Source organism: Puccinia triticina, chromosome 1A, assembly GCF_026914185.1.
Source record: "Puccinia triticina chromosome 1A, complete sequence".
Lineage (NCBI taxonomy): Eukaryota > Fungi > Basidiomycota > Pucciniomycetes > Pucciniales > Pucciniaceae > Puccinia > Puccinia triticina.
Genome location: NC_070558.1, coordinates 8,458,660 through 8,479,435, shown reverse-complemented (window position 1 = coordinate 8,479,435; position 20,776 = coordinate 8,458,660). Strand labels below are relative to the sequence as shown.

General features: G+C 50.1%; 7 protein-coding genes across 7 annotated transcripts; 3 read left to right on the top strand and 4 right to left on the bottom strand.

Annotated features, from left to right (window-relative positions):
- Positions 1–2,180: 2,180 nt before the first annotated feature.
- Positions 2,181–4,771, bottom strand: PtA15_1A941 (uncharacterized protein; the record flags this gene model as incomplete). The annotated part of the gene is made up of 10 exons (XM_053166021.1): positions 2,181–2,288; positions 2,376–2,565; positions 2,646–2,782; positions 2,894–3,118; positions 3,198–3,318; positions 3,395–3,721; positions 3,838–4,007; positions 4,071–4,174; positions 4,242–4,300; positions 4,374–4,771. The coding sequence occupies 10 exons, from the start codon at positions 4,769–4,771 to the stop codon at positions 2,181–2,183; spliced, it is 1,839 nt and encodes a 612-aa protein (XP_053017154.1).
- Positions 4,772–7,694: 2,923 nt separating this feature from the next.
- PtA15_1A940 (uncharacterized protein) lies at positions 7,695–8,662 on the top strand (the record flags this gene model as incomplete). Its single annotated transcript, XM_053166020.1, has 3 exons — positions 7,695–8,028; positions 8,097–8,481; positions 8,545–8,662. 3 exons carry the CDS (start codon positions 7,695–7,697, stop codon positions 8,660–8,662), a joined length of 837 nt encoding a protein of 278 aa, XP_053017153.1.
- A 1,849-nt stretch (positions 8,663–10,511) lies between these two features.
- PtA15_1A939 (uncharacterized protein) lies at positions 10,512–11,906 on the top strand (the record flags this gene model as incomplete). Its single annotated transcript, XM_053166018.1, has 2 exons — positions 10,512–11,065; positions 11,129–11,906. The coding sequence occupies 2 exons, from the start codon at positions 10,512–10,514 to the stop codon at positions 11,904–11,906; spliced, it is 1,332 nt and encodes a 443-aa protein (XP_053017152.1).
- A 1,008-nt stretch (positions 11,907–12,914) lies between these two features.
- Positions 12,915–14,679, bottom strand: PtA15_1A938 (uncharacterized protein; the record flags this gene model as incomplete). The annotated part of the gene is made up of 3 exons (XM_053166017.1): positions 12,915–13,039; positions 13,124–13,288; positions 13,350–14,679. The coding sequence occupies 3 exons, from the start codon at positions 14,677–14,679 to the stop codon at positions 12,915–12,917; spliced, it is 1,620 nt and encodes a 539-aa protein (XP_053017151.1).
- Positions 14,680–15,377: 698 nt separating this feature from the next.
- Positions 15,378–16,263, bottom strand: PtA15_1A937 (uncharacterized protein; the record flags this gene model as incomplete). The annotated part of the gene is made up of 3 exons (XM_053166016.1): positions 15,378–15,508; positions 15,608–15,880; positions 15,993–16,263. The coding sequence occupies 3 exons, from the start codon at positions 16,261–16,263 to the stop codon at positions 15,378–15,380; spliced, it is 675 nt and encodes a 224-aa protein (XP_053017150.1).
- A 133-nt stretch (positions 16,264–16,396) lies between these two features.
- On the top strand, positions 16,397–17,317 carry PtA15_1A936 (uncharacterized protein; the record flags this gene model as incomplete). The annotated part of the gene is made up of 3 exons (XM_053166015.1): positions 16,397–16,517; positions 16,585–17,060; positions 17,138–17,317. 3 exons carry the CDS (start codon positions 16,397–16,399, stop codon positions 17,315–17,317), a joined length of 777 nt encoding a protein of 258 aa, XP_053017149.1.
- A 1,526-nt stretch (positions 17,318–18,843) lies between these two features.
- Positions 18,844–19,188, bottom strand: PtA15_1A935 (uncharacterized protein; the record flags this gene model as incomplete). Its single annotated transcript, XM_053166014.1, has 1 exon — positions 18,844–19,188. The coding sequence occupies one exon, from the start codon at positions 19,186–19,188 to the stop codon at positions 18,844–18,846; it is 345 nt and encodes a 114-aa protein (XP_053017148.1).
- Between the last annotated feature and the right edge of the window lie 1,588 nt (positions 19,189–20,776).

The window sequence follows — 20,776 nt, the reverse complement described above, 5'->3', positions numbered from 1 at the left end:
GGTTGGAAGGTTGGAAGGTTGGAAGGTTGGACGAATTTGAGGAGGATCGTCTGGACCAGTTAATTGTAAGTTGTACTATGAGGAGTAAAGAGTGAACACTCAACGGAGCTTTAAAGAGAGAGCTGATTGTGAGCACGTTGGCCAAAAGACCTCTGACAAGTAGCTACTTTCTCAAATAGCCTTGGATGGTGCGTAGTAAGAAAGAGGGAAGGACTTCAAGCCGATCAACGAGCGCCTCGAAATATGTCCTTCCGTGTGACTCGCCGCGAATGAGCGAGTGGCACCAATGCCCCACAATCAACGTACAGAGATTGAGACGTGTCGAGCAATTGACCTTCAAACGTTCAACTCGCTCATACATGCAGGTCGGCTCTTTCTATGGGCCCTTGACCTTACTGGCTGTGAAACATGCAACCAGCTGGAAAAGAGAATCGAGATGGTGATCACCCATTAGATCATGAAAGAAATTTTCGAAGTCTCAACGCTCATCAACGCCGCTCGCCTCTTGAGCGACTCTGGTTTGAGCGAGGGGGGGGATATCGATTATTCAGCTTCTGGTGGATTTGAGCATGCCTCCTCGTCGACTGTCGGCAAACGCGATACTCTCTTACATAGTCTTTTGATGTCCTGAAAAGCTCGCGGCAAATATCACTCATTTTGGATATTTCTGAAGAGAGCATTTGCAGCTTCTAGGGTGGAAATAGGCTGCTTGAGATGCTTCTTCACTGACTCAACATTGGGACCTTAGCACAAAAGAGATCGCAAAACAGGTTGTCGACAAAGATCTTCAGGCAGGGCGATCCAAATTTTACAAACCGAGGGTAAGCACTAATTGTATGAACTGCTAGCATGAATTGGCTAAACACAATCCAAACACTCTGTAGAGTCTATAATGATAACCTACCAAATTTATGGGCCGCCACTGGTTATAAATCCCAAGGCGTGATCCCGATAGTTTTGGTAGGGCAGGGGATTTCCCCAACTTGTCGGTGAAGTTTATCGGCCAGAGCGGCGCTGGCCTCTGGGTAGTCGCTAGATTCATCTAATTATTTAATTTCGCTATGTCAACAGAGCCTTGATCTTCATATTTCATGCAAGCTGCATTAATTCAAAAAGTAGACATTCCAGTTCGTCTACAATCATGAGCAAAAAAAATGTGTATTCACATGAAATCTCCATTACCAGAAGAAAAACAACAATGATTGAGTGAGCTGGTCATCACATCATCAGCCACGCGCATTTAAGCACATCATGCTTCGTGAAAATGACTATACAGACAAAAAGCCAGATGATTATATCCTTTGAACACCTGATAAGCCGTAACACTTGGGGCTCTAGCTCATATGGTAGAGCGTTCGCTTCGCATGATGGCATGAGCGCGATTTGCGAGAGGCACAGGGTTCGATTCCCTGGTGCTCCAAATGTTTTTGCTGCTTATCTCCCCATTCCTGCGCCGTTTCATTGATGACTTCCCAATCGAGAGCATGATGGTGGAGCAACAGCGGAAGAAAAGATCTAGCGAGATGTTGTTGGTTTTTGTGTTTTTGAGGCTGATTGGCGAGAATGGGCATTGGGATCCGGGATGAACATTAAATCCATGAATGGTGGGGAGTGGGTTGAAAGATTGGTGTGTAGGTAGGTTCAAACTGTTATTCGGTGATGTGAACACTCATGGGTGACATCAAGTCGATGTCACGGAGGTTTCTCTTTCGCCCTGAACTACGTAATCGACAAGACATCATCCACAAGGCCTAAAAGCATATGAATAGATGATGTCGGCAAGCAACTTTGTTGGAAAATCATTTACAATTAAATACTACACTTTATACGTTTCTGGATGTATCAGAGTAACAAAGCGAAAGAAAAAGCGAAGAGTCCAAAAAAGAAAGGGCAAAGGAAAGATACAAAAGAAACAAATTCTGTGAGTGTGTGGATGTTTTCAAGAAACGGAGCAATCAGATAGGTAAAAAAAAACGGAACAGTCCCATACTGTGACGAAAAAGATAAGTGAAAGAGCGAGAAGGAAGATATCTATGTACGCATAAGCAAATGCTTCCTATCCTTTTATCCTCATTCAATAGTCAGTGATAGATACTCGACAAAGAGTTGCAGCTGCTTCTGGTGGGTAGTAGTATGAGTAGCAGCAGCAGTAGTAGTGGTTGTTATTCTGGGAGCAATGATCATTTGCCGTCGCCGGGTTGCTTCAAGTATTCAATCTTAGTGACTTCCTCACTGATTCCGTAAAACACTCTCCGATTCAAGATCCATCCATCAACCGAAGAATGAGCCTTTGAAAAAAAACATTAATACACAAAAAAGATCAGTCCAAGAGAGTGGAGGTTTAAGAGGGAGAAATGCGAAGCAGGAAAGCTCACATCGCCGTAGAAGTACCCAGCCCTCATTAGCAAACACTGTTCCAGAATCGAAGTGGTATCCATATATTTGCCCGAGAACCCAAGCTCGACACGATCTGACTCTTCCAATAGATCAGACAGCAGGACGACGTGCTTAGTGCGCAAATACTGCACTTCCTCCTTCGCCCTGATATTTGTTGCAATGTAAATCCTACCCACCACAGACACACACAAAAACAACAATCTTTTGATCAACTTAAGAAAACAGTTAATGGTAAAAACGATACGCACGGATCGTCGACATGAGGTGGTTCTAAACTTGTGCCAAATTGTTTATTCGTAGGTTTGAGCAGATCAGGTCGGCTTTGTAAGAGATTGGCACCGGCCAGGGTATTAGATTTAATCTCATTCCACTGGTTAGTAATATTCTGCAAAATAGTGACGAAGTGAATCAACAAGATGATTGCAGAAGATTTGCAGGAGGAGGCTTTGGATGCGATGAGCTTTGGGGAGGTCTGTTTTTTTGAGAATGAACTCACATTGGCAGCCCATTCGAACGCTAAAAAGTCTCCGCGTCTCATGTGAGCTCCAACCCAACTCCGTCCTCCACATCGTGCTCGCATCTTTTTCTCCAGCCGGGCGGCCACGTTATGGTACCATTGTGGCGGCCTGATAGCCGAGCGAACTAGCCTTTCGAACTCTTGTCTACCTTCTAAGCTCGTCCAAATCATTTGCCCTGGTGGGAATCCATTGTGAAGTTCACCCTTTATATATTCGTATCCATCAGTTTCCTGTTCGATCACAACGCAGATCTCTGTTGTTTTTTTTTTGAACCCGACCCACCTCAATGTGCAAAATTTGTTCGTCGAATTTATGTAACTCATCCCACCACCCAACCATATTTTTTAACCGCTTAATGTTCTTGATCGGCTCGTATGGAGCTTTCATCCACCAACCCAACATACTAGGATACATTAGATGAAACGGGTCAGAGAAATGGAGGTGTGTGTTGATGGGGAGGTGGTTTGCAAGTCACTCACCCATAACCATAAGCAGATCGGAAACCATTCGAGGCAAAGCAACTCTCGAGCAAAGGGTTGTCAGATTCGGCAAGTTTGCCAGCAATGTAATTCCCTCGGATTTCCGATATGTCCCAGTTGGGTAGGTCTTGCTTCGATCGCTTCGGTTCGGGTGAAGGGATGTTGTCCCGTTTCTGGGGAACGTTTGCTTCGAGGATCTTGAGGGTAGATTCACATTGGGTAATGAGGGCTGATGAGCTTGGTCTCCTTTGTTTCTGGCGATCTATGAGTGGCTTGATCGGTTTGGGTAGTCTGTCGACCATGCTAAGACTGAAGTTGGTGAACATGCTGTGGGCCGATGGTTTGGTTTTTGGGATTTGAAGCAGTGATGCTTGGAATTAATGGATGATGATTTTTCAAGAGGATGACTTCTTCATTATATTTATCTATTTAGCAGAGCTTACGCATTGGGCAACTTTCTATAACTGAGATTGAGATTGAAGTCGGTATTCCAAGTTCCGTCGTAGACCCCGATGGCATGGAATGAGGGATCTGGGTTGGTTAATTTGTGGAAATCGCCCAGTTTGATGGCATGCCCCCAAGTTGCGATGATATGATCGACGTCTAGCATTTTCTAGGATTGAAAGGAATGATGAGCCTATCTGATCGAATCAATTTTGGGCGAACAGAAGCTTACCTCGATCGGCAAAACCCATCCTTTACCGTACTGCAGATACAGTTCTGGTTTGATAGTATGCGTGCCAGGCTTGGGATCGGGATACCAAGTTCGATTTGAGAGAGCTGAGAATCGAAAGTTGGTTCGGATAGATATGGTTTCAAATTCAAACTTGGGAGACGAGGAACTCACTGGTCACGTCGACCGAAACACCATTGACGAGGATAGGGGTAAGCGCAGTACATTCGTTTCTTTTTCGAACAGAGAAAAAAACGCGGAACAGTCAAGATCTTGCTTGTATGTTGTAGATAAACCAACACATACTCATCATATTCACACGCCCGAGAGTAGGTGAAGGCCGGCAGAACTAGTGTTCGGTTGAGCAGTTTGGCAAGCAACAGGCCAGTTTCGATGGTGTATCTGAAGTTGTTCCAGCCTAGATAAATCGACCAATCTCTGACCAAGAATTTCTGAGAGGGATCGATTGGTTTCTGAGGGGGGTTCTTAGTTGGAGTGGGCTGGAATTGGTTGATTTGATTGAAGACGCTCCAGCTGGGCGAGTTGATCGATTTGGAGCTGGAGAGGATCCAGGAGAGGATGAAGATGGATAGGACGCAGAAGCAGATGGTGAGAATAGTTGAGCTTGATCTGAGTGTTCTAGAGTGGGTCAAGTTCCGGAGTCGGCCGACTGGTGATGATGAGTTTAGCCGACTGTAATTCATCTCCCCTCGCTTGGCTGCTGAGGGTCCAGTTAGTCTGATAGGGTGTGTTCGAGTGCTTTCGTGCGAGTCTTTCCGTTTTTTGTTGGAAGTGGTTCGTAGTAAGTTTATCCGGTGGATGCTGATTCCCTGCCTGTGAGCACTACTCGACCACGTGGTTGTTATAAGGAAGCGGAGACAATCGTTAGGGTCCGCGACTGGTTGAAGAGCAATAGAGAGATGAGGTCTTCAACCAGCCGCGTGTACAAGCCTATATATATACAAAGTGTATGGACTATTGGGTTGTAAAGTATGTGTGTGAGAAAAGTAGATGAGAAAATAATAGTAGACATAACTACGGAAATGGAAGATCCATAAGAACGGCGCCTAGCTGTACATTCTTCGGAGTGACAAGTCGTGAGGGGTTCCCTACGCTTGTCCTCCTAGGGCGACCCGAGCGTCACGTTGCCGTGTATAGCTCCAGGTCGCCCAATGTGTGGGTCGACTGCGTGAGGCGGCCCCTTGAGGCTGGGCAAAAGCGTAGGGTTCCCATAGCTTTCTGCCCAGCGCGTCTGCGCGCACATTGCGCGTCAGGCGGCGAGTGGCCAGTCCTCCGCGAGACAGCTTTGAGCGCTTAGCCGGAGGCTTCTTTAAGGAGGGCCTAATGTAAGCCCCACCGGCCCTCCTAAGATGGAGGCCCACTTCTTCTTTAAGGACAAAGGGGGCCTAGTCCCCTTCCCCTCTTACTTGAAGGGAGGGTGGGAGGTCGAAAAAAAGGGGAACGGCGATGAGCGATACGCGCTCTGAGACGGGAACGAAGGACTGGGTGAGACTGGTGGGTCGGAAGCCGCTGGTCGTACCAGTGGCTTAAGTACTCACTCGTCTGCCCTGGAGCGCCCTTGGGTGTCTCTGCGGTCGGTCCTCTAGTCCGCATGTGGGTTCGTCTGCGGTCCTCGGTCCCGGGCCATATCGCGTAACTCCGCCTCGTCGTACGAGCGCGTATCGTGGTTTGTAGTTCGGCTAGGTGTCCGGTCTCAGGGTTCGTATGAGAGTCCACCTAGCTGTTGAGTGGAGGGGGGCGCCTAGCATGGACCTTAGCCCCTTCTGCTGCGCGCCAGTAACTCCCAATAAATAAAGTTCGACATGTTGACAATCCCTAAACTCTACAGTTGTCAGGGTCCATGCTTTACCCCGCACTGCACTCGGCACCGCTTGACAAAGCTCCGAGCCTCCGCCGTTTCGAGCTTCGGAGCCGGCCGGTGATTTTTAGGTTTTCCCAAAACTGCATCGGACCAACTCAAGCTACATAAGTACACACAAGGTTACAAGAGTGACAATTAAGCTTTGGATTGACAAGGCCTCGGCCCGGACTCTCGTCCCGTCCGGGATGACATGGATACCGCGACTGCGGCGAGTGTCAGAGTGCGTAACCCTCTGGGCTACAGCACACACGGCGCGCAGATAAAAGGCACTTCTCTGAAAGTTGTCGGAGAGGACTTGAAGCTTGTCTAGCTTATCAAAGCCTCCCTATCGGCGTCCCTGCGGAGGTGGGACGCTCTCCACCCCCGTTGCGGCTGGGAGCGGGCACTTCACGCCGATAAGGACTTTGATATTCAACATCACAGTCAAGGGCACTATAAGCTGATGCGAATATGTACAAACTGAGGCGCCGGCAGCGTCAAAGGGACATCAACGCGCAGCTTGGCCAAAATAGACAGTTCTAACTCTTTCTAACTATGTGCTCAAATCCCTGGGGCCCCCAAATGGGCTTCCGACCGGGCGTACATACATAATTCAATGAAGCGTTGTGCCCGGCGGGCCTTCATGGAAAGTGGGCTATTTACTCCCCGAACGGTTAAACACAACCCCTTCAACAGAATATGGTGCCATGCCTCGAGCAGAATGCCACCATTGCATACGAGCTAGAGAGCATGCGAGCCGGATACTCTCCGGACAAGACCGCCTGTGTATTCGCTGAACTTACAGCCTTGTTTAGCGGATAGCCACCTAGGCCAAGTCGCTTTTTTTAGCGGACCTGATTTGGTAACATGGCTTTGTAATTGATCTTTGCAATTTGGTATTGCCGAAAGGATGATACTGTTTGAGCTTCGACTGTCACTTGGGTGTGCTTGCTCTATCGAGGAGGTGCATACAACCAAGCATGGGTCCTAAGAGCGGGATCCCATTCAAGCCCGTCAGCGCAACAGGATAGTCCGCAACCGTGCTGACCTGAAATTATATCGTGCTGGAAAAGATCTCGACAAAGACTGGCTGTCCTACCTAGCCACGGCTCCAGGGCAGGAAAACGATATGGAAAGCTCAGGCCGGAGGGCTGTAGGCTGGCCCGCCCTTTTGACAATCGTTACTCGACTTTCCTACTAGGCTCTGTCGGCCCTCGCAACTCGAGGGGAGCTTGATACTTTGCAGTTGATGACTGAGGTCACTTTTGAGACTATAAATGACACACCCTTCGGGTCTTCTTCCCAGCATTGAACACCCATCATTCAAATCACCAAAAGAGAAGTAGAAACAGCTGGTCTTTTCTTCGAAATCTCAGCCTCCAAATTCATCTGCCCTTTCGAACTTTCCTCTTTACTCTGTCATCCTTATCGCCATCATCATACCCATCAGCAGGCTGAACTCTTACAATTGCGAAATCTTAATAAACACGTCCTAGGATCATCTCAGTTTGCAACTGTATCAAAACCTAGCCTCGCTTAATTCTACATCGCCTTTCCGTCCTTCATCATGCAGCTTCCCTTGAATTTGATCCTCGTCGCGTCCTACCTCGTCGTCTTGAGCTCCTCCTCTCCAGTTCCTACGCAAGTATCATGACTTCTCCTATGAAAAACGTTTTGCTGATCTCTGTCCTTTGTGTTTTTGCAGTAGGAATACCGGAGCTGAGGCATCCATCAAGTCTGTCGGGCAGCCCCATGGGAGCCACCAGATGTTCACATCGATGAAGAAACTCAAGCCCACCGGAGCCGAGTTAGCAAAGGCCGGAAAGTTCCGGAAGCCACACCACAAGGCCAAAGCTCATGTCGGCAAGTCGGTCGAGAAAGGCTCTTCTGTCAAGGAAGGCAAAGCAGCCAAAAACGGTAGAGGCGGTGAAAAACGCTCCCTCAAGGAGAGGAGGGTCAACTCGATGCACTTCAAAGGCCCATATAAATCCCTCGGTAGCAGGCCAGCTCCAATAGTGATCACCCGGAAGATCGCTGTTCTCCGTCGACGACTGGCCGAGGGATACTTCGAGAGGATGATGGAGAAGCGAAGTCCATTAGGTATATCCATCCACATCCAATCCTGATCCCAGTTTCATGTTCGTGACTGACGGGGAGGTTTGGATCAGATTCACCGCTGGCTACCCTTTTGGGAACGGCTACATCGACCGCTGGCTCACTTCCGGTTGTAGGAGTTCCACTCTCGGGTCTTTTGTCAAGTTTGCCCACGAACGCGCTCGCCGCTCCTGGTGCTCTGACCGGTCTCCTCGGGACGTTGACGGGTGCTCTCCAGAGCGCCCCGGTCCTCGGTGACCTCCTCAAGACGCTGCCGATCAGCTCGCTCCTCCAAGGCAACCCCCTCAACAACGTCAAGAACACACTTTCCGGTCTCTTCGTCGCTATTCCCATCCTCGGCGGCCCTCTCGGAGGCCTGACCAACACCGTAACCGGCGCCGCTAGCGCCCTACCCATATCCCTGTTCGATCTGGGATCCGCGTCCCCGACCAGTTCACAGTCAGTCTTTTTACTATTCTTTCTCCACTTTGTTTCTGTCTGACAATCTACTATTTTGACCAGACGAAACGTCGACACAGCCGAAGCTACCAACGACCTATCGTCCCAATCAACACCCCTAGCTAGTCTTCTGGGGCGTTCCCTCAGCTCCAGGAAATTGACTGCCGCAAGAGAACACTAAAACACATTGTTAATAATGATCTCCGTAGCGCTTTCTTTTTATTCTAGTGTTTTGGGTGGCTTCCTATCTTGAAACGGTTGGCCTTGGGTTCGGGTTTCCTGGGATTCGCTTTTAAGCTTTTTTCCTCAGACGACAGTTATCAGAGTGATAATAATAATAATAATAATAATCTGGCGAATTCAAATAAATTCTCTCTGTGTGGTTATGCCTTTTGAGCACACAAATCGGCGCTTTAGTTGAGATGATCATTCTGGAGGAACTGTTATTTCCTCAGCTTCTGGCTTGAGTTTCTTCACTAGCCGACGGTTTAACGTGCCACGACCGTTGCGACATGATTTCCACTGGATCTTAAACTCCTTCCTCCTATAAATGCATCTCGTGCCCGGTCCCGATGAGCATGAATTCCCAAAGATCCATTTGCCACACCCGAATTTCCAAAGATCTATTTGCCCCACTCGAATGGCTTGAGATTATTCGGAAACACCAGTTCGGAAAGACGCCAATTCAAGCTTTCGAAGGGCTCAACAAGAGATTAGGTTTCCATGTCTAAGTCAAGCATCAGCACCAGATAGCGTCCCAGCAAAAACACATTATTCACGCTTAATCGTGACGCAACCAACCGAGCAACTTGTTTGGAGTGCAGTTCAACCTTCTATGTACACTTCAATGTACTTGTCTGAACCAAACTTATCCACAGGAACTATGGGAGTGTGTCCAACAAAGCTTGAGGTGTAAACATACATTCCAGGTTTTTTGGAATGAAAAGGCCAGAACACCCATCACAAGTTTGGAGTGCCTAAATGATGCTATTTTGTACACGCCAAATTGAGGGACACTCCAAATGTTTTGAAGAGCACAGTGGTTTACTCTAAGAATATTTCCGGGTATGTGTTTACGTTGGTTGGACTCCAAATGGGCTGGAGTGCACAAAATACCCTGAATCAAAGAGCTGATTTGATTGCATTTTGTGTCAACCCCGATAATCTTGTTATTTGTGGCAGTGTTCTCATTCCCAAAGACACATGTGTCAGACAGAAGCATATGTTCTCACTTTGGAGTGTGAATGATTCAGACAAAGAAAAAGAGAGACCCAGCCAGGAGGGGTTTATCGGCCTATAAGATATGTGTGTTCATCAGATCACGGGTCCTGATCATCAGCGTTGCTCCTCTTGTTTCCTGACAAGCAGTGGATACATGCTGGGGGCGATCGAGTGATACATTGTTTGCATCCGCCGATTCCGATTGCCCAGCTGGGGGATGTAGGTTGGGGCATGCACCCGCCAGTCCCGAGCTGGCTTCATGGTTTGCAGGTGTTGTGCAGTGCAGCTTATGTCAGCAGTGCCCTGCCCTGACAAACCCCCTCGGTGGGCAGTGGAAGCCCCAGTCCTGCTCCCTGCCTCCAGCCCCTCTGGCCTCTGCCCCCCTCCCAGTCTTGCCCGATCGCCCTTCGCCCCTTTTCCTGGCCGGTGAGACTCCTCTGCGCTAAAAAACAGGCCAGCCCCTCTGGATCAGCAGCTCGATTCTCGACTGAGGGCCCTCTGCTTGCTCATACATATACATCTTCTCGTCTGCCTGTCCCATCCCACACCCTTCGTTGGATACATAGTACTGCTTGCCCTTGGAAGTGGCCGCCAAGTGCTACACATATTTATAATTGATATTGTTCTGCCGGAAGGCCTCGAGCTGATCAGCAGCCCCCTTCCGAGAGCCCCTCCTCGCTCTCGAGTTTCGCCCACCCTGCCCTGTCCCGCTACGCCCCCTCCCTCCGCCTGCTCGAGCTGACCCCCTGCCTTCCCCTCGCCTCCGAACCCCCCCTCTTCGAATCCAAGGAGGCCTCCGCCACCCGAAGATGTCCATCGCGGTCCCACCACCCCCAGGCTCGCCAACCGCCCCACCCCCGGCCGCACCGGGCTCCACCTCGCCCGCTCTGCCCGCCGACTTCCTCCCGCTGGCCACGACCAGCTCGGCACTGGCCATCGACCCCGAGTTCACCCACAAGTTCTGCTCGGCATGTCGCAAGAACGTCGAGCTCGCCAACTTCGCCACCAACCGCAAGATCTGCAACCGCCACTCCTCCCAGCCCATCGGCGCCGCCTCCGTCGCCTCCCCCGAATCCGCCCTCTACCAGATGCGCTCCATGAAGTTCTGCCAGGGCATCCCCCACAGAACCGAGCAGAAGAAGGTCCTGGACATCTACGTCGACTACGACGCTCTGCTCGACTGGCTCGACCAACGCAAAGATGTCGACCCCAGAGTCGACCGGGTCCGGAGGATCCCAAAGGAGAACGACGACGACCTCATCAACGATCCAAACGGCCAGATCACCTTGGCCAGAAGACATGCAACCCGTGAAGCCCGTCGGGTCCGCGACTTCATCTTCATCGGCACCGGCCTATTATTCATGTGCGTGTTGCCACTCCGGCATACAATTCCTGATCTGCATGAGTAACGACCATCTTCATCCAGACATAAGACCGTGGCCGTCGGGCAAAAGCTTCAATGGACCTGCCAGTCCAGATGTTCCCAGTCGGACCGTCTCAAGGGCGGGCGGGACGGATCGAGACGGCACAGCGACTCGAAACGACCCAGCACATCCCGGACCCGATATCCATGCCAGGGCACGACGACGGTCAGCCTCTTGCACCAGCAGCCCGGCCAGCGCCGCCTCCTGCATCTCGTCATCAAACACGGCTATGTGCATGGGCCGCACGACGACCGCAATCGGGAGCCACTGCTGGGCGACTTGCTGCCCGAAACAGACTTCCAGGTGATCGACCCTGCGCTGCGAAACTGCTCGGCGGCCAACGAGCCTTCCAAGCCGCTCAGCTCGTCCTCGGCCGGCAAGGACGACCGGCTGCTGCTCAAGTCCTCGCCCTCGCGCGACATCTTTGTCGACCATCAGCTGCTCGACCAGCAGCTCCAGGACGACGAACACCAGACGATGATCACGGAGCTCAAACAGCTTCTCGACGACGACGAGAGCCGGAACAAGCTCGTCAAGAAACTCGTCCTCGACCAGCAACTCCAGCTCCAGCTCCCCCCTTCCTCCGACCTGCCCATCGACAGCCACCAGCATCTCGTCCACCAGAAACTACCTATCCTCCGCGACTTCTTCCACAAACGCGCCCAGCTCATGATCGACTTGGATCCTCTCATCCAAGCCGACCCACAGAAGGCTCACATCGACCATCAGGATCACAACATAGACGTTGCCATGGTCCTAGACCCTTATAGTAGCCAATAAACCCCCATCCCCACTTTCCTCTCATATACAATTCCCTTTTTTTGTATGAAACCAATCAAGGAAATCCCTCCCTCCTCTTATCTTCGTGACTGTCCGTCACACTATCTTAACTCCTTTTTTTTCTTCCTCTTAGCTTACCAGCTAGATATATATACATGCCACATGCAGTGAAAAGACATGCTTGTATCTGATCTGGAGATTTCCTCCCATCTGCGTACATACACACACAGCCAATGATCGTCCACATGTATACATCAACAAATAAAAACCAAGACTGCTTGGATTTCCAGCCTTTCTCCCTCAGAACAGGGACACTCCTTCTGTTCTTTCTTTAGCAAATGCGGCAAACACGGATCCAATGTGTATGCTTCTGGATATCCCCCCCTAAAAAACTGAACCTGATGAGCGTTCTGTCGGCTGCTTTGATTGTATATATCTATATATATGCTCAAGCAAACTTTTATATCTGTTCTGGAGTGTAGTCCTTTTTTCTGAAATACCAGTAGAATACATACAACACGTTTTTGGTTAGCCTGAGTCCTTCGCGCATTCCTGGACCGTGCTGTATGCAGATACCCTCGTGGATATTGGGTGGATTCTTGTATTTTATTGGCGGTTCATCCATGGCTCAATCACAACAAATATCTTCCTCAAAATGATTCATTGATAATTTGTTACACATGGATTTGGAATTTGTTGATGATCTTCTGCACGTCAGCGTTACAAGACACGCACAGCCACACTATATGAGACAAGTAGCACAAGAAAAGAAATGGTAAAAGAATGGTACTTTAACAGACAACAACATCAAGCACATTTTGTTTTTTCAGTAGACGGCGCGATATATATATGATATACACTTTTTTTGATATTTAATTCCTGCCAGTCTCCCCTTCGGTCCTCGTTAACATTCTTCCGATCCATTTTTTGTTTTTGTTTTTGGGGTGTTAGTAGAAAGGGAGAGGGGGAGGGGAATTGCTTGACTGTTTGTATAGGAGAGAGAGGATGTCAATTGGCCCAGCTTTTTTGGGGAATGAAGTTCCAGACTTCTTTCGATAAACCCATGGCGATGTTCCATGAAGCCAGTGTTTGAGTTTCCATGGTACTGATGAGGCTTTCAAATCCGTTCACATCTACAAGAATAATAAAAAAAATCAATTCAGCTGTTTGCGCAGGACCAGCGAACCAAATCTTGAGGAATGTGCAGAAAGCCTTACAGTATAGCCTTTTCCCAAGCTTTGTAGGCGCGTATCTTGAGCGGGGGACGAGCGGGGCTAGGATCGGATACGCATCCCAGGTGATCCGTTTCGTCCACAGCAAATTCTGCTGGGATCCGAATAATTTCGCGAGAGTATTTGTGGAGAGGGGTGCCTCAGAAAACACTGAAGGCGGGGAATACCGGATCAGCACCTAAAATCAAGAGGTGCAGACAGATATACGGACTTTTGACGATGTACATGTCCCCGATCACGCCCTCCTTCGGGCCGAGGTTTCGCAGGTAGTTGAGACTGTTGAAGAGCGGCCGTCTGCCTTTGCCGATGACGTTCCTCATCATGGTCGAGTAGATCGACCGGGCCATGAATTCGTCGGCCGGCCTGTTGAAGAGTTCGCCGGAGGGAGCGGTGGCATTGGTGACGATGAAGGTGACGTGAAGATGGACGAACGTTTGGCGGGGGACTTGGACTGGAGGCTCGGAGGTGAGCACGGTGACTGCGGCCTGGTCGTAGGGAGCGGCCATGATGACGGCATCGAACGGCTGGGAATCGCCACTACTACTGGTCTTGCGCGATCGAAGCCGGTCCGACTGGTGGTTGTGATAGGATAGCACGTATTGGGGCCTGCCCTGCTCGCTCACTTCCAGCTCGGTGATGGCTGTTATCTGGTGATCGAAATGAACTTGGGCGCCACTCTGCTTGGCGAACTGCTGGAAGATCTGGCGGTTGCCACCTCGGACGCTCGTGCCGTCGACGCCGGCCATGCTGACCATGGCCCCAAAGCCATGCATCACGCATATATCTTGGCCGTAGTTCGTCCGAGCCATGATCGCAGCGAGCTCGTTAACAGCCTGGACATTCACGCCCTCCTCGTTGATCAGATAGTCGCTGCCGGTGGTCGAGAGTAGATGGTCGAAGCCACTGGCGACGGCCCATTGCTTGAGATCTGCAAACGGACCGCGGGAGACGAATTGGTCTGAGTAGAGTGTTTGGAACTGATCGATCGTCCGTTTTTGGAGCGCGTTGAATTGCAAGGGAGCCCGCCCGTAGCGCCAGAACAGTTTGATGGTGTCCCACCAGGACTTGCCGCTGCTTTCGAAGGCGAACTCGGTGCCGTCCCATATCGCGTAGTCCTGGCCTTGGCCGTCTGTCGAGAAGGGTTCGAGGGTGAGATTGAACTGGCGGACGGCCTGGTGGAGATGTTTGTTGGCGGCGACAAAGATGCTGGCGCCGGCTTCGACGGGGGGATATTCGGAGGAGTCGAATGGGTGGATGATGTTGCTCCGCCCGCCGAGATAGTCTGATCGTTCGAAGAGATGTACTTGGACCGCATTTCCGGACGCGTTGGCGAATCTGGAGATGAAGAATCCTGCAGACGTGCCTGCGGGTCCCCCGCCGATGATTGCGACCTGGAGAGGCTTGCTGAGCGTCGGTTTTGCTGAGGGGGTCGGGGGTGGCAGGAAGGGCAGCTGCTGAGGATATGTGGTGGTGGTGGTGGCGGTGGTGGTGGAGGCAGTCAGGAGAGCCATGCAGGTGGCTTTGAGGCTGGGGAGATGCATGAGGGGTGGTGAGATGGAGGATCCAATGGGCAGGGTGCTGGAGGATGGGGATCGATGGAGAGGAGTCGGATGGACTGGATGTAGTCTTGGGTTGGGGCGAAGTGTGAGTACTGCAAACTCTATGTAATAAGCGCAAGTCACCCCCCTGACAGTGAAGCGCCCTGGCTGAGAGTGAGTTGAGTGGTGAGACTGAGTCGCCGAGGGATTATGTAAGCCAAAGAAGGTTCACCCCAAAAAACACCACACCACGGCCAAACAAGCTTCTCTCTTGCTACATCTGGCAACCCACTCTGTAGCAACTCATCACTTCTACATGCAACTAGGGTGTTGCTACGCGGATTCAAGGGGTACATCGACTTTGAATAAATTACATGGAAAAAATTCTCTAACTGATGCGTATGTACAAACAAAAAATGATGTGGATTTTTCATCCGTGTACGTCTATTCCGTTCTTCATTGGTCATCATCACCATCATCATGTTGTGTAGCGCTAGAGGATTGAAACACAAGAAAACATCAACAAACGAATGATCAGCCGTTGGGGGGAATGTTCAGATTCGATTGCCAAAAAAAAGAAGAAAGCTGACCAGTACGTGACAGTAGGAACCAGCTTGTATACGGAAGTGGTGAGACCATGGATTGGTACCTGCGAAAGAATTAAATCACGCGTTTCATGGATTTCGATGAGTGGGCGGACCTCATTGATGAGAGTTAGGATCCAGGGGCTTCACCTGATCAGCAGTCGCAGAAATAACATAAGGGTCGCTTTGATTCCACCCAGCAGGCACTTCGGCTGCCTTATCAACATAACTCAGGATCGTGAAGAGGCCTACATAAGCGAATCGAGTTCAAAGTTAATATCCCCCATCGAGAATATGAACATATAAGTCGAGGAGTTTTGGAGATGAGAGTCTTTCGACTCAATCACATTGATCAGGTTCCAGTGCGGGCATGAAGGTGACCGACGAAAAGATCTGCCGGAAGATCTGCAAGGCCTCTGCCTGCATATCATGGTCCGACCGTGCAACCGGCTCGAACTGGGCCTGGTCGGCTGCGGCTGGGGCGGCTTGCGGGGCGGCCTCGTGGGCTGCTTGTTCAGCCGTCGTGCGCACGTCGAATTGCCATCTTTCCACCGTTTCGCGCGTCTCTTTGGAAACTAGCGCCAGGACGATCCGCGTCACGCTTTTCGTCTCCAACCAAGCTAACAGTGCGGAAGGTGGTGTTTGGAATAGCACAAGTGAAGCACAGCAGTCAGTGAGGAGGGTGGTGAAGTAGAAGGGAGGGGGGAGGGGACAGTAGCTTTGAAAACTGACGCTTCAACTGGGTGGTAACTCTGGTCAGATAGCCTTTCAAGTCAGGATCGATCAACATGGGCAGATGGATGTCATAGCGCTTTTCCCACTTGAAGTCTTGCTTGGGGTAAACTTCTCGCAGGCCGAGGATGGCGTTGAAGGCATAGTAGAGGAATTCGCAGAGGATGGCTGTGGAGTGGAAGATGTCCCCTTTCAGCTTGACGACGCGGTCTCGTGCGTTCGCTGCATGCCGTTTCCTTCGGTCCGTGCGGATCGGCTTGGCCAAGGGCATCGGGATATCAATCGACTGCGAAGGTTGTCGGGTGTGACGAGGCGCATGCGGAACATAAAGTGCCCGGCGTCGAGTCTCCGAATGGCGGCCAGCCACAAGTCTTTATGCGCTATGCATCTGGCGGTCTGGCTGTATGCATACCACCGAGTGGCTTCGGAGCGCAGATGGCTTGCCGGTCCCAGCCGCATCACCAGCAAACATTCATATGATGTCTCAACAACCTTTGAATCTCGTGGTCCTTATCTCAGGAACAGGTCAGTTGATTCGCATACTTCTACGGCTTCCTGTAGGCGGAACTAACTAGTCCTCACTTGATACCAGGTAGCAACCTGCAAGCTTTAATCGATGCCGTTCCTTCGTTTCAAACCCCGGCAGCTCGGATCAGCCTGGTTGTCTCGAACTCGAAGTTTGCCTATGGAATAGAACGAGCACAAGCAGCTCAACCTCCGATCCCTACCAAGGTCCACAGCCTAGCCGCGTTTCGAAAGCAGAATCCTCATCTTACAGACGAGGCGGAGGTTCGTTCTCGATACGATCTTGAACTGGCAGCCGTAATCAAGACCGGCCGTCCTCATCTGGTCGTCCTTGCTGGCTTCATGCACATCCTCAGCGAACCGTTTCTGAAAGAGATGCGTTCAGATTGGAACTCCAGTAACCCATCAACCCCGATTCCTATCATTAACCTACACCCCGCCCTGCCTGGACAGTTCGATGGGGCCAATGCTATCGAAAGGGCTTGGGAGGCAGGCCCTGCAGGCAGACAAGAAGTGACAGAAACTGGCGTAATGATTCATGAGGTAAGTCTTGTGCCATCCATTTTTCCCATCGTTAGTGGCGCATTTGCTGATCGGAAAATTGGCCCGAAATTGGTCAGGTCATAGCTGAAGTCGATAGGGGTGCACCGATACTTACACGTACCGTAGAATTAAAGAAGGACGAATCTCTTGATGGCCTTAAGCAGCGAATGCATGACGTGGAGCACGAATTGATTGTTGCTGGGACATTCGAGATGCTCCGCCGCATCGCATCTTCGCCCTCAATCCAGCTCTCATGACAGAAAGAGGAGTCTCTCACTTTTGATATCCGCTTTTTTGTTAACAATACCACTTCTCGAATAAACTCGCTTCCTGTTCTTCCGCCTCGCATCAATCCACCGGCTTTATCTCCAATCACTGATGCACATGTACATACCAATCGAAAACACCGATCATTTCAGCCATACTGTAAAACAGTTGTAGCGTAGATAATCTGGAGAGGAATCAAATCAGCTACTTTTGGAACAACGTGGGAGGTACTACCCTGGGAGCATGTTTAACATACATAGCTTGCATCCACAAAGAAATTGGATGATTGACTCGAGCTATCTCTCATGATGTAGAGTTGTTGGAATGCTTTGTAAGATTGTTATGTTGTCTTTGCACGCAGACCTTGAGGGAAACCTTCAAATTGGTCGCAGTCAGGTCTAATGCCGCAAGCATGACTGTCCGTCAACGGACGAAAAATCACAGTTTTAGAGTCGCGTGGCTCATGGCGCCTCACTTCCTCTGCCATATCTTGGGCGGGTCCTCATTGTGATACAACAGGATTGAATTCACGGCCACGCACTACAACGTGGTTCTTTGCGCTTCTCTAGCTGAGCACAATCACCGCGTTTCAGGCGGAAGCGACACATATCTACTTCAAATCTAGCAAGCTATCAATGATACCACGGCCAGAGCTAATAGCTCGGTGGTCTCTATATTATGTGTCCAGACAGCCATTTTTGGTCAAGGTAAACTGCCAAAGTACTTAATTCCTCAAACTTTCGATGGCCAAGGGGGCTAATATGGTATATTTTGTAACCAAAACTATGCTTTATTAAGGGACCGGTCAGGACTGAACATATTACTGATACAAACTGATACAAAACAAACACTACAAAAAATACGGAAAATGACCAGGATGGAATATCTTTGAGTTTGACAGATAAGATGGTTTAGTTGAATGTTTGGGTTTATAAACTAATGATGCGATGAAAAACTTGGAGTACAGATATCTGGACAAAATGTTGGCAGTTGGTGACAAGACTGAAGGATACAGAGATTCAGGAGAGACTGATGGTATAACCAGTTGGAGTATAAGATACAGACTAGACAGTGACGGGAAGGACGACGACAGATTGCTTGATGGACACGAGGGTGCGAGGAAAGATGATAACAGATTGCTTGATGCGTCGGCTTTGAAATACCGGATCATTGCAGATGATGATAACATTAAAACTGAATAAGATTCAGCGAGCTTTTGGAGTGTTTCCATAGTTGTTGGTTTTGGAGGCTTGATGCCAAGCTGTCCAAGATAGGTGCGATGGAAGTTGGGTGGCCACTGCGTTGGCTCTCTCTGCTGCTCGGAATTCCTTGATGAGCGTCCGTTGATTAGAGAGGCGAGAAGAGAGCTTTTCTTGGAGGCTGGGAGAGGATCGAGACTTCAAATATGATGGTCATGTAAAGGGTCTCAGCATGGTTTGCTGGGTCCGCACGAGTTAGTGCCGTCCATATCCGCGAGATGATATTTGGTTGTTTTGCTTTGCCATTCTTCGCAGGCCTAACTGAACCGACACCAGCTCTTGATGGATTTGATCAAAGAGGAAGAGGATGAGATGATGGAGCTGTTGGAAGATGAGGACTGCGAGTATAGCGAGGCGGCTTTCCCCCCGGCAGAGGGTGAACTGGCTCCGGCCAGGTAAAGTATGAGCTCGATTTCAGCCTCGAGGCGTCCATCCCGCTGGATAATTGGGTAGGTTTCAGTCGTGTAGTCGACCATTGGCTCAAGCGCTTTTTGGGAGAGTGTTGGCGTGACTGGCGTGGGTTCCTCTTCTACCTCGTTGACGAAGTGGCTCTCGTAGGAAGGGAAAGAGAAGTAGGTGGTGTGTGGGGAGTTGGTCATCATCTTGAAAAGCAGTTAGTAAGGATTGTTTTTCACCTTCTGAAAGAGGCTGAACTAATTTGAACTCACTGGATTGGTTCCCAGAAGGCAAAGAGATGATGCAAGCTTATAACTGCGGATGAGTTCCGAAATCTGAGGAATCAAAAACTGGGAAGATTGAGGTGGCGCGAGCTGGGGTCTTTCTGGAGAATGCTTGGGGGTTTGGTTGAGTTTGGTGAGGTTGAATCTTGGTGAGATTGATTCGAGGTTGGTAGTTTGTGTTGTGAAAAAGTGTGGATGTTTGGATGGGGAATGAGTGCAACCGAAGGAGTTGATGCTCCTTATATGGGGATCACGGCCATATCTTCAGTCAACGTATCCTCACAAAATCCACTAGTGGTTCCAGTAGCTTGCAGTCGCGTGGATCTCGAGAGCGCCATCTCGAAGTAGCTGGCCGAAATAGAGGTTAATTTCATTTCAAACCGGCTACTGGCGGCGAGATGGCTGGATAGGATGGAGATCTTGGGGGCGATTTCCTCCCAGACCGGCCTGGTGATAGCTTTGGAGGGTGCGGGCTCCGTGGAATGAGGAAAAGGGAGTCAAAGAGCCATCCGGCGAGCTGTGATTGGTCGGCGACTGATGTTAAAGTGCTTCTTGGTATCCACCTGGCACATGAAGGCACCCACCGGCGCACTGGTCCACCGGTCCACTGGCCCCAGATAGCTATTTTGCCTCGTCAGGACCACCCGAGCCAGCTCGACCTTCCGGGCGAGGAACGCACCGGGCGAAAGATAACAAGCAGCGACTCGCGGCAAAGCTGCAGCAGAGGGCAGTGGATCCTGTTCCTATGGTCCCAGACCTCGGCAATCAAATCACCGCTACATGAACATCCGGCCCAACCTCACAAGTCCCTGGTGGAGGCTCGGTGTGTCGCACAGGCGCTAGCGGCGAAGCCCACCCATTTCCTTAGGAAATCGCTCTGCGCAAGGATCCGCAGCCCCCGATGCGGGGAATCTGTCTTCAACGAGCACCGCAGAAATTAGCTAGCTACCCGGACATTCCTGTCCAAGCAGCTTTTGGAAAGATTTTAACCGCCCATCTCTGCCCTCTGCTGGGTTTGGACTGCCCAACTGGTCGGACAACTCTTAGCTGAAACCCGCTTGGACAAGCCGGTCCCAGCAGTTGGTTTGTGACATGTAGTGATGGTTGCCAAGCTTCCATTTCATTTCATGTGGATTCTTCACATACCCTCACCTCAAAAATTAGCTGCTGTGGTGTGCCAAATGGTACAGGCAGTGATTCACATCAAATCAGCAGTGTGTGGCGCATATCCAGTCCTCAAAATATTCAGCTTTCATCCTCCCAGTCTCAGGAACTCTGTCTTCAAGATCCTCCAGCCGTTTCAGGATTTCCTTTATTTTTGTGTTTATTCTGTCATTTGCTTGTTTGTTTTCTTTTGTTGTCTTTTGTTGTCTTGTTTCTTTTACATTTCTCATTGCGCGTGTTGGTAGGTTCAGAGTGGAGGTTTGGTTTTTGTTTGTCTTGTGTTTTGTTCTGTTTTGGTTGTTTGTGCGGACATGAGGACAGGTATGCCACATGTCACAAACCCCAG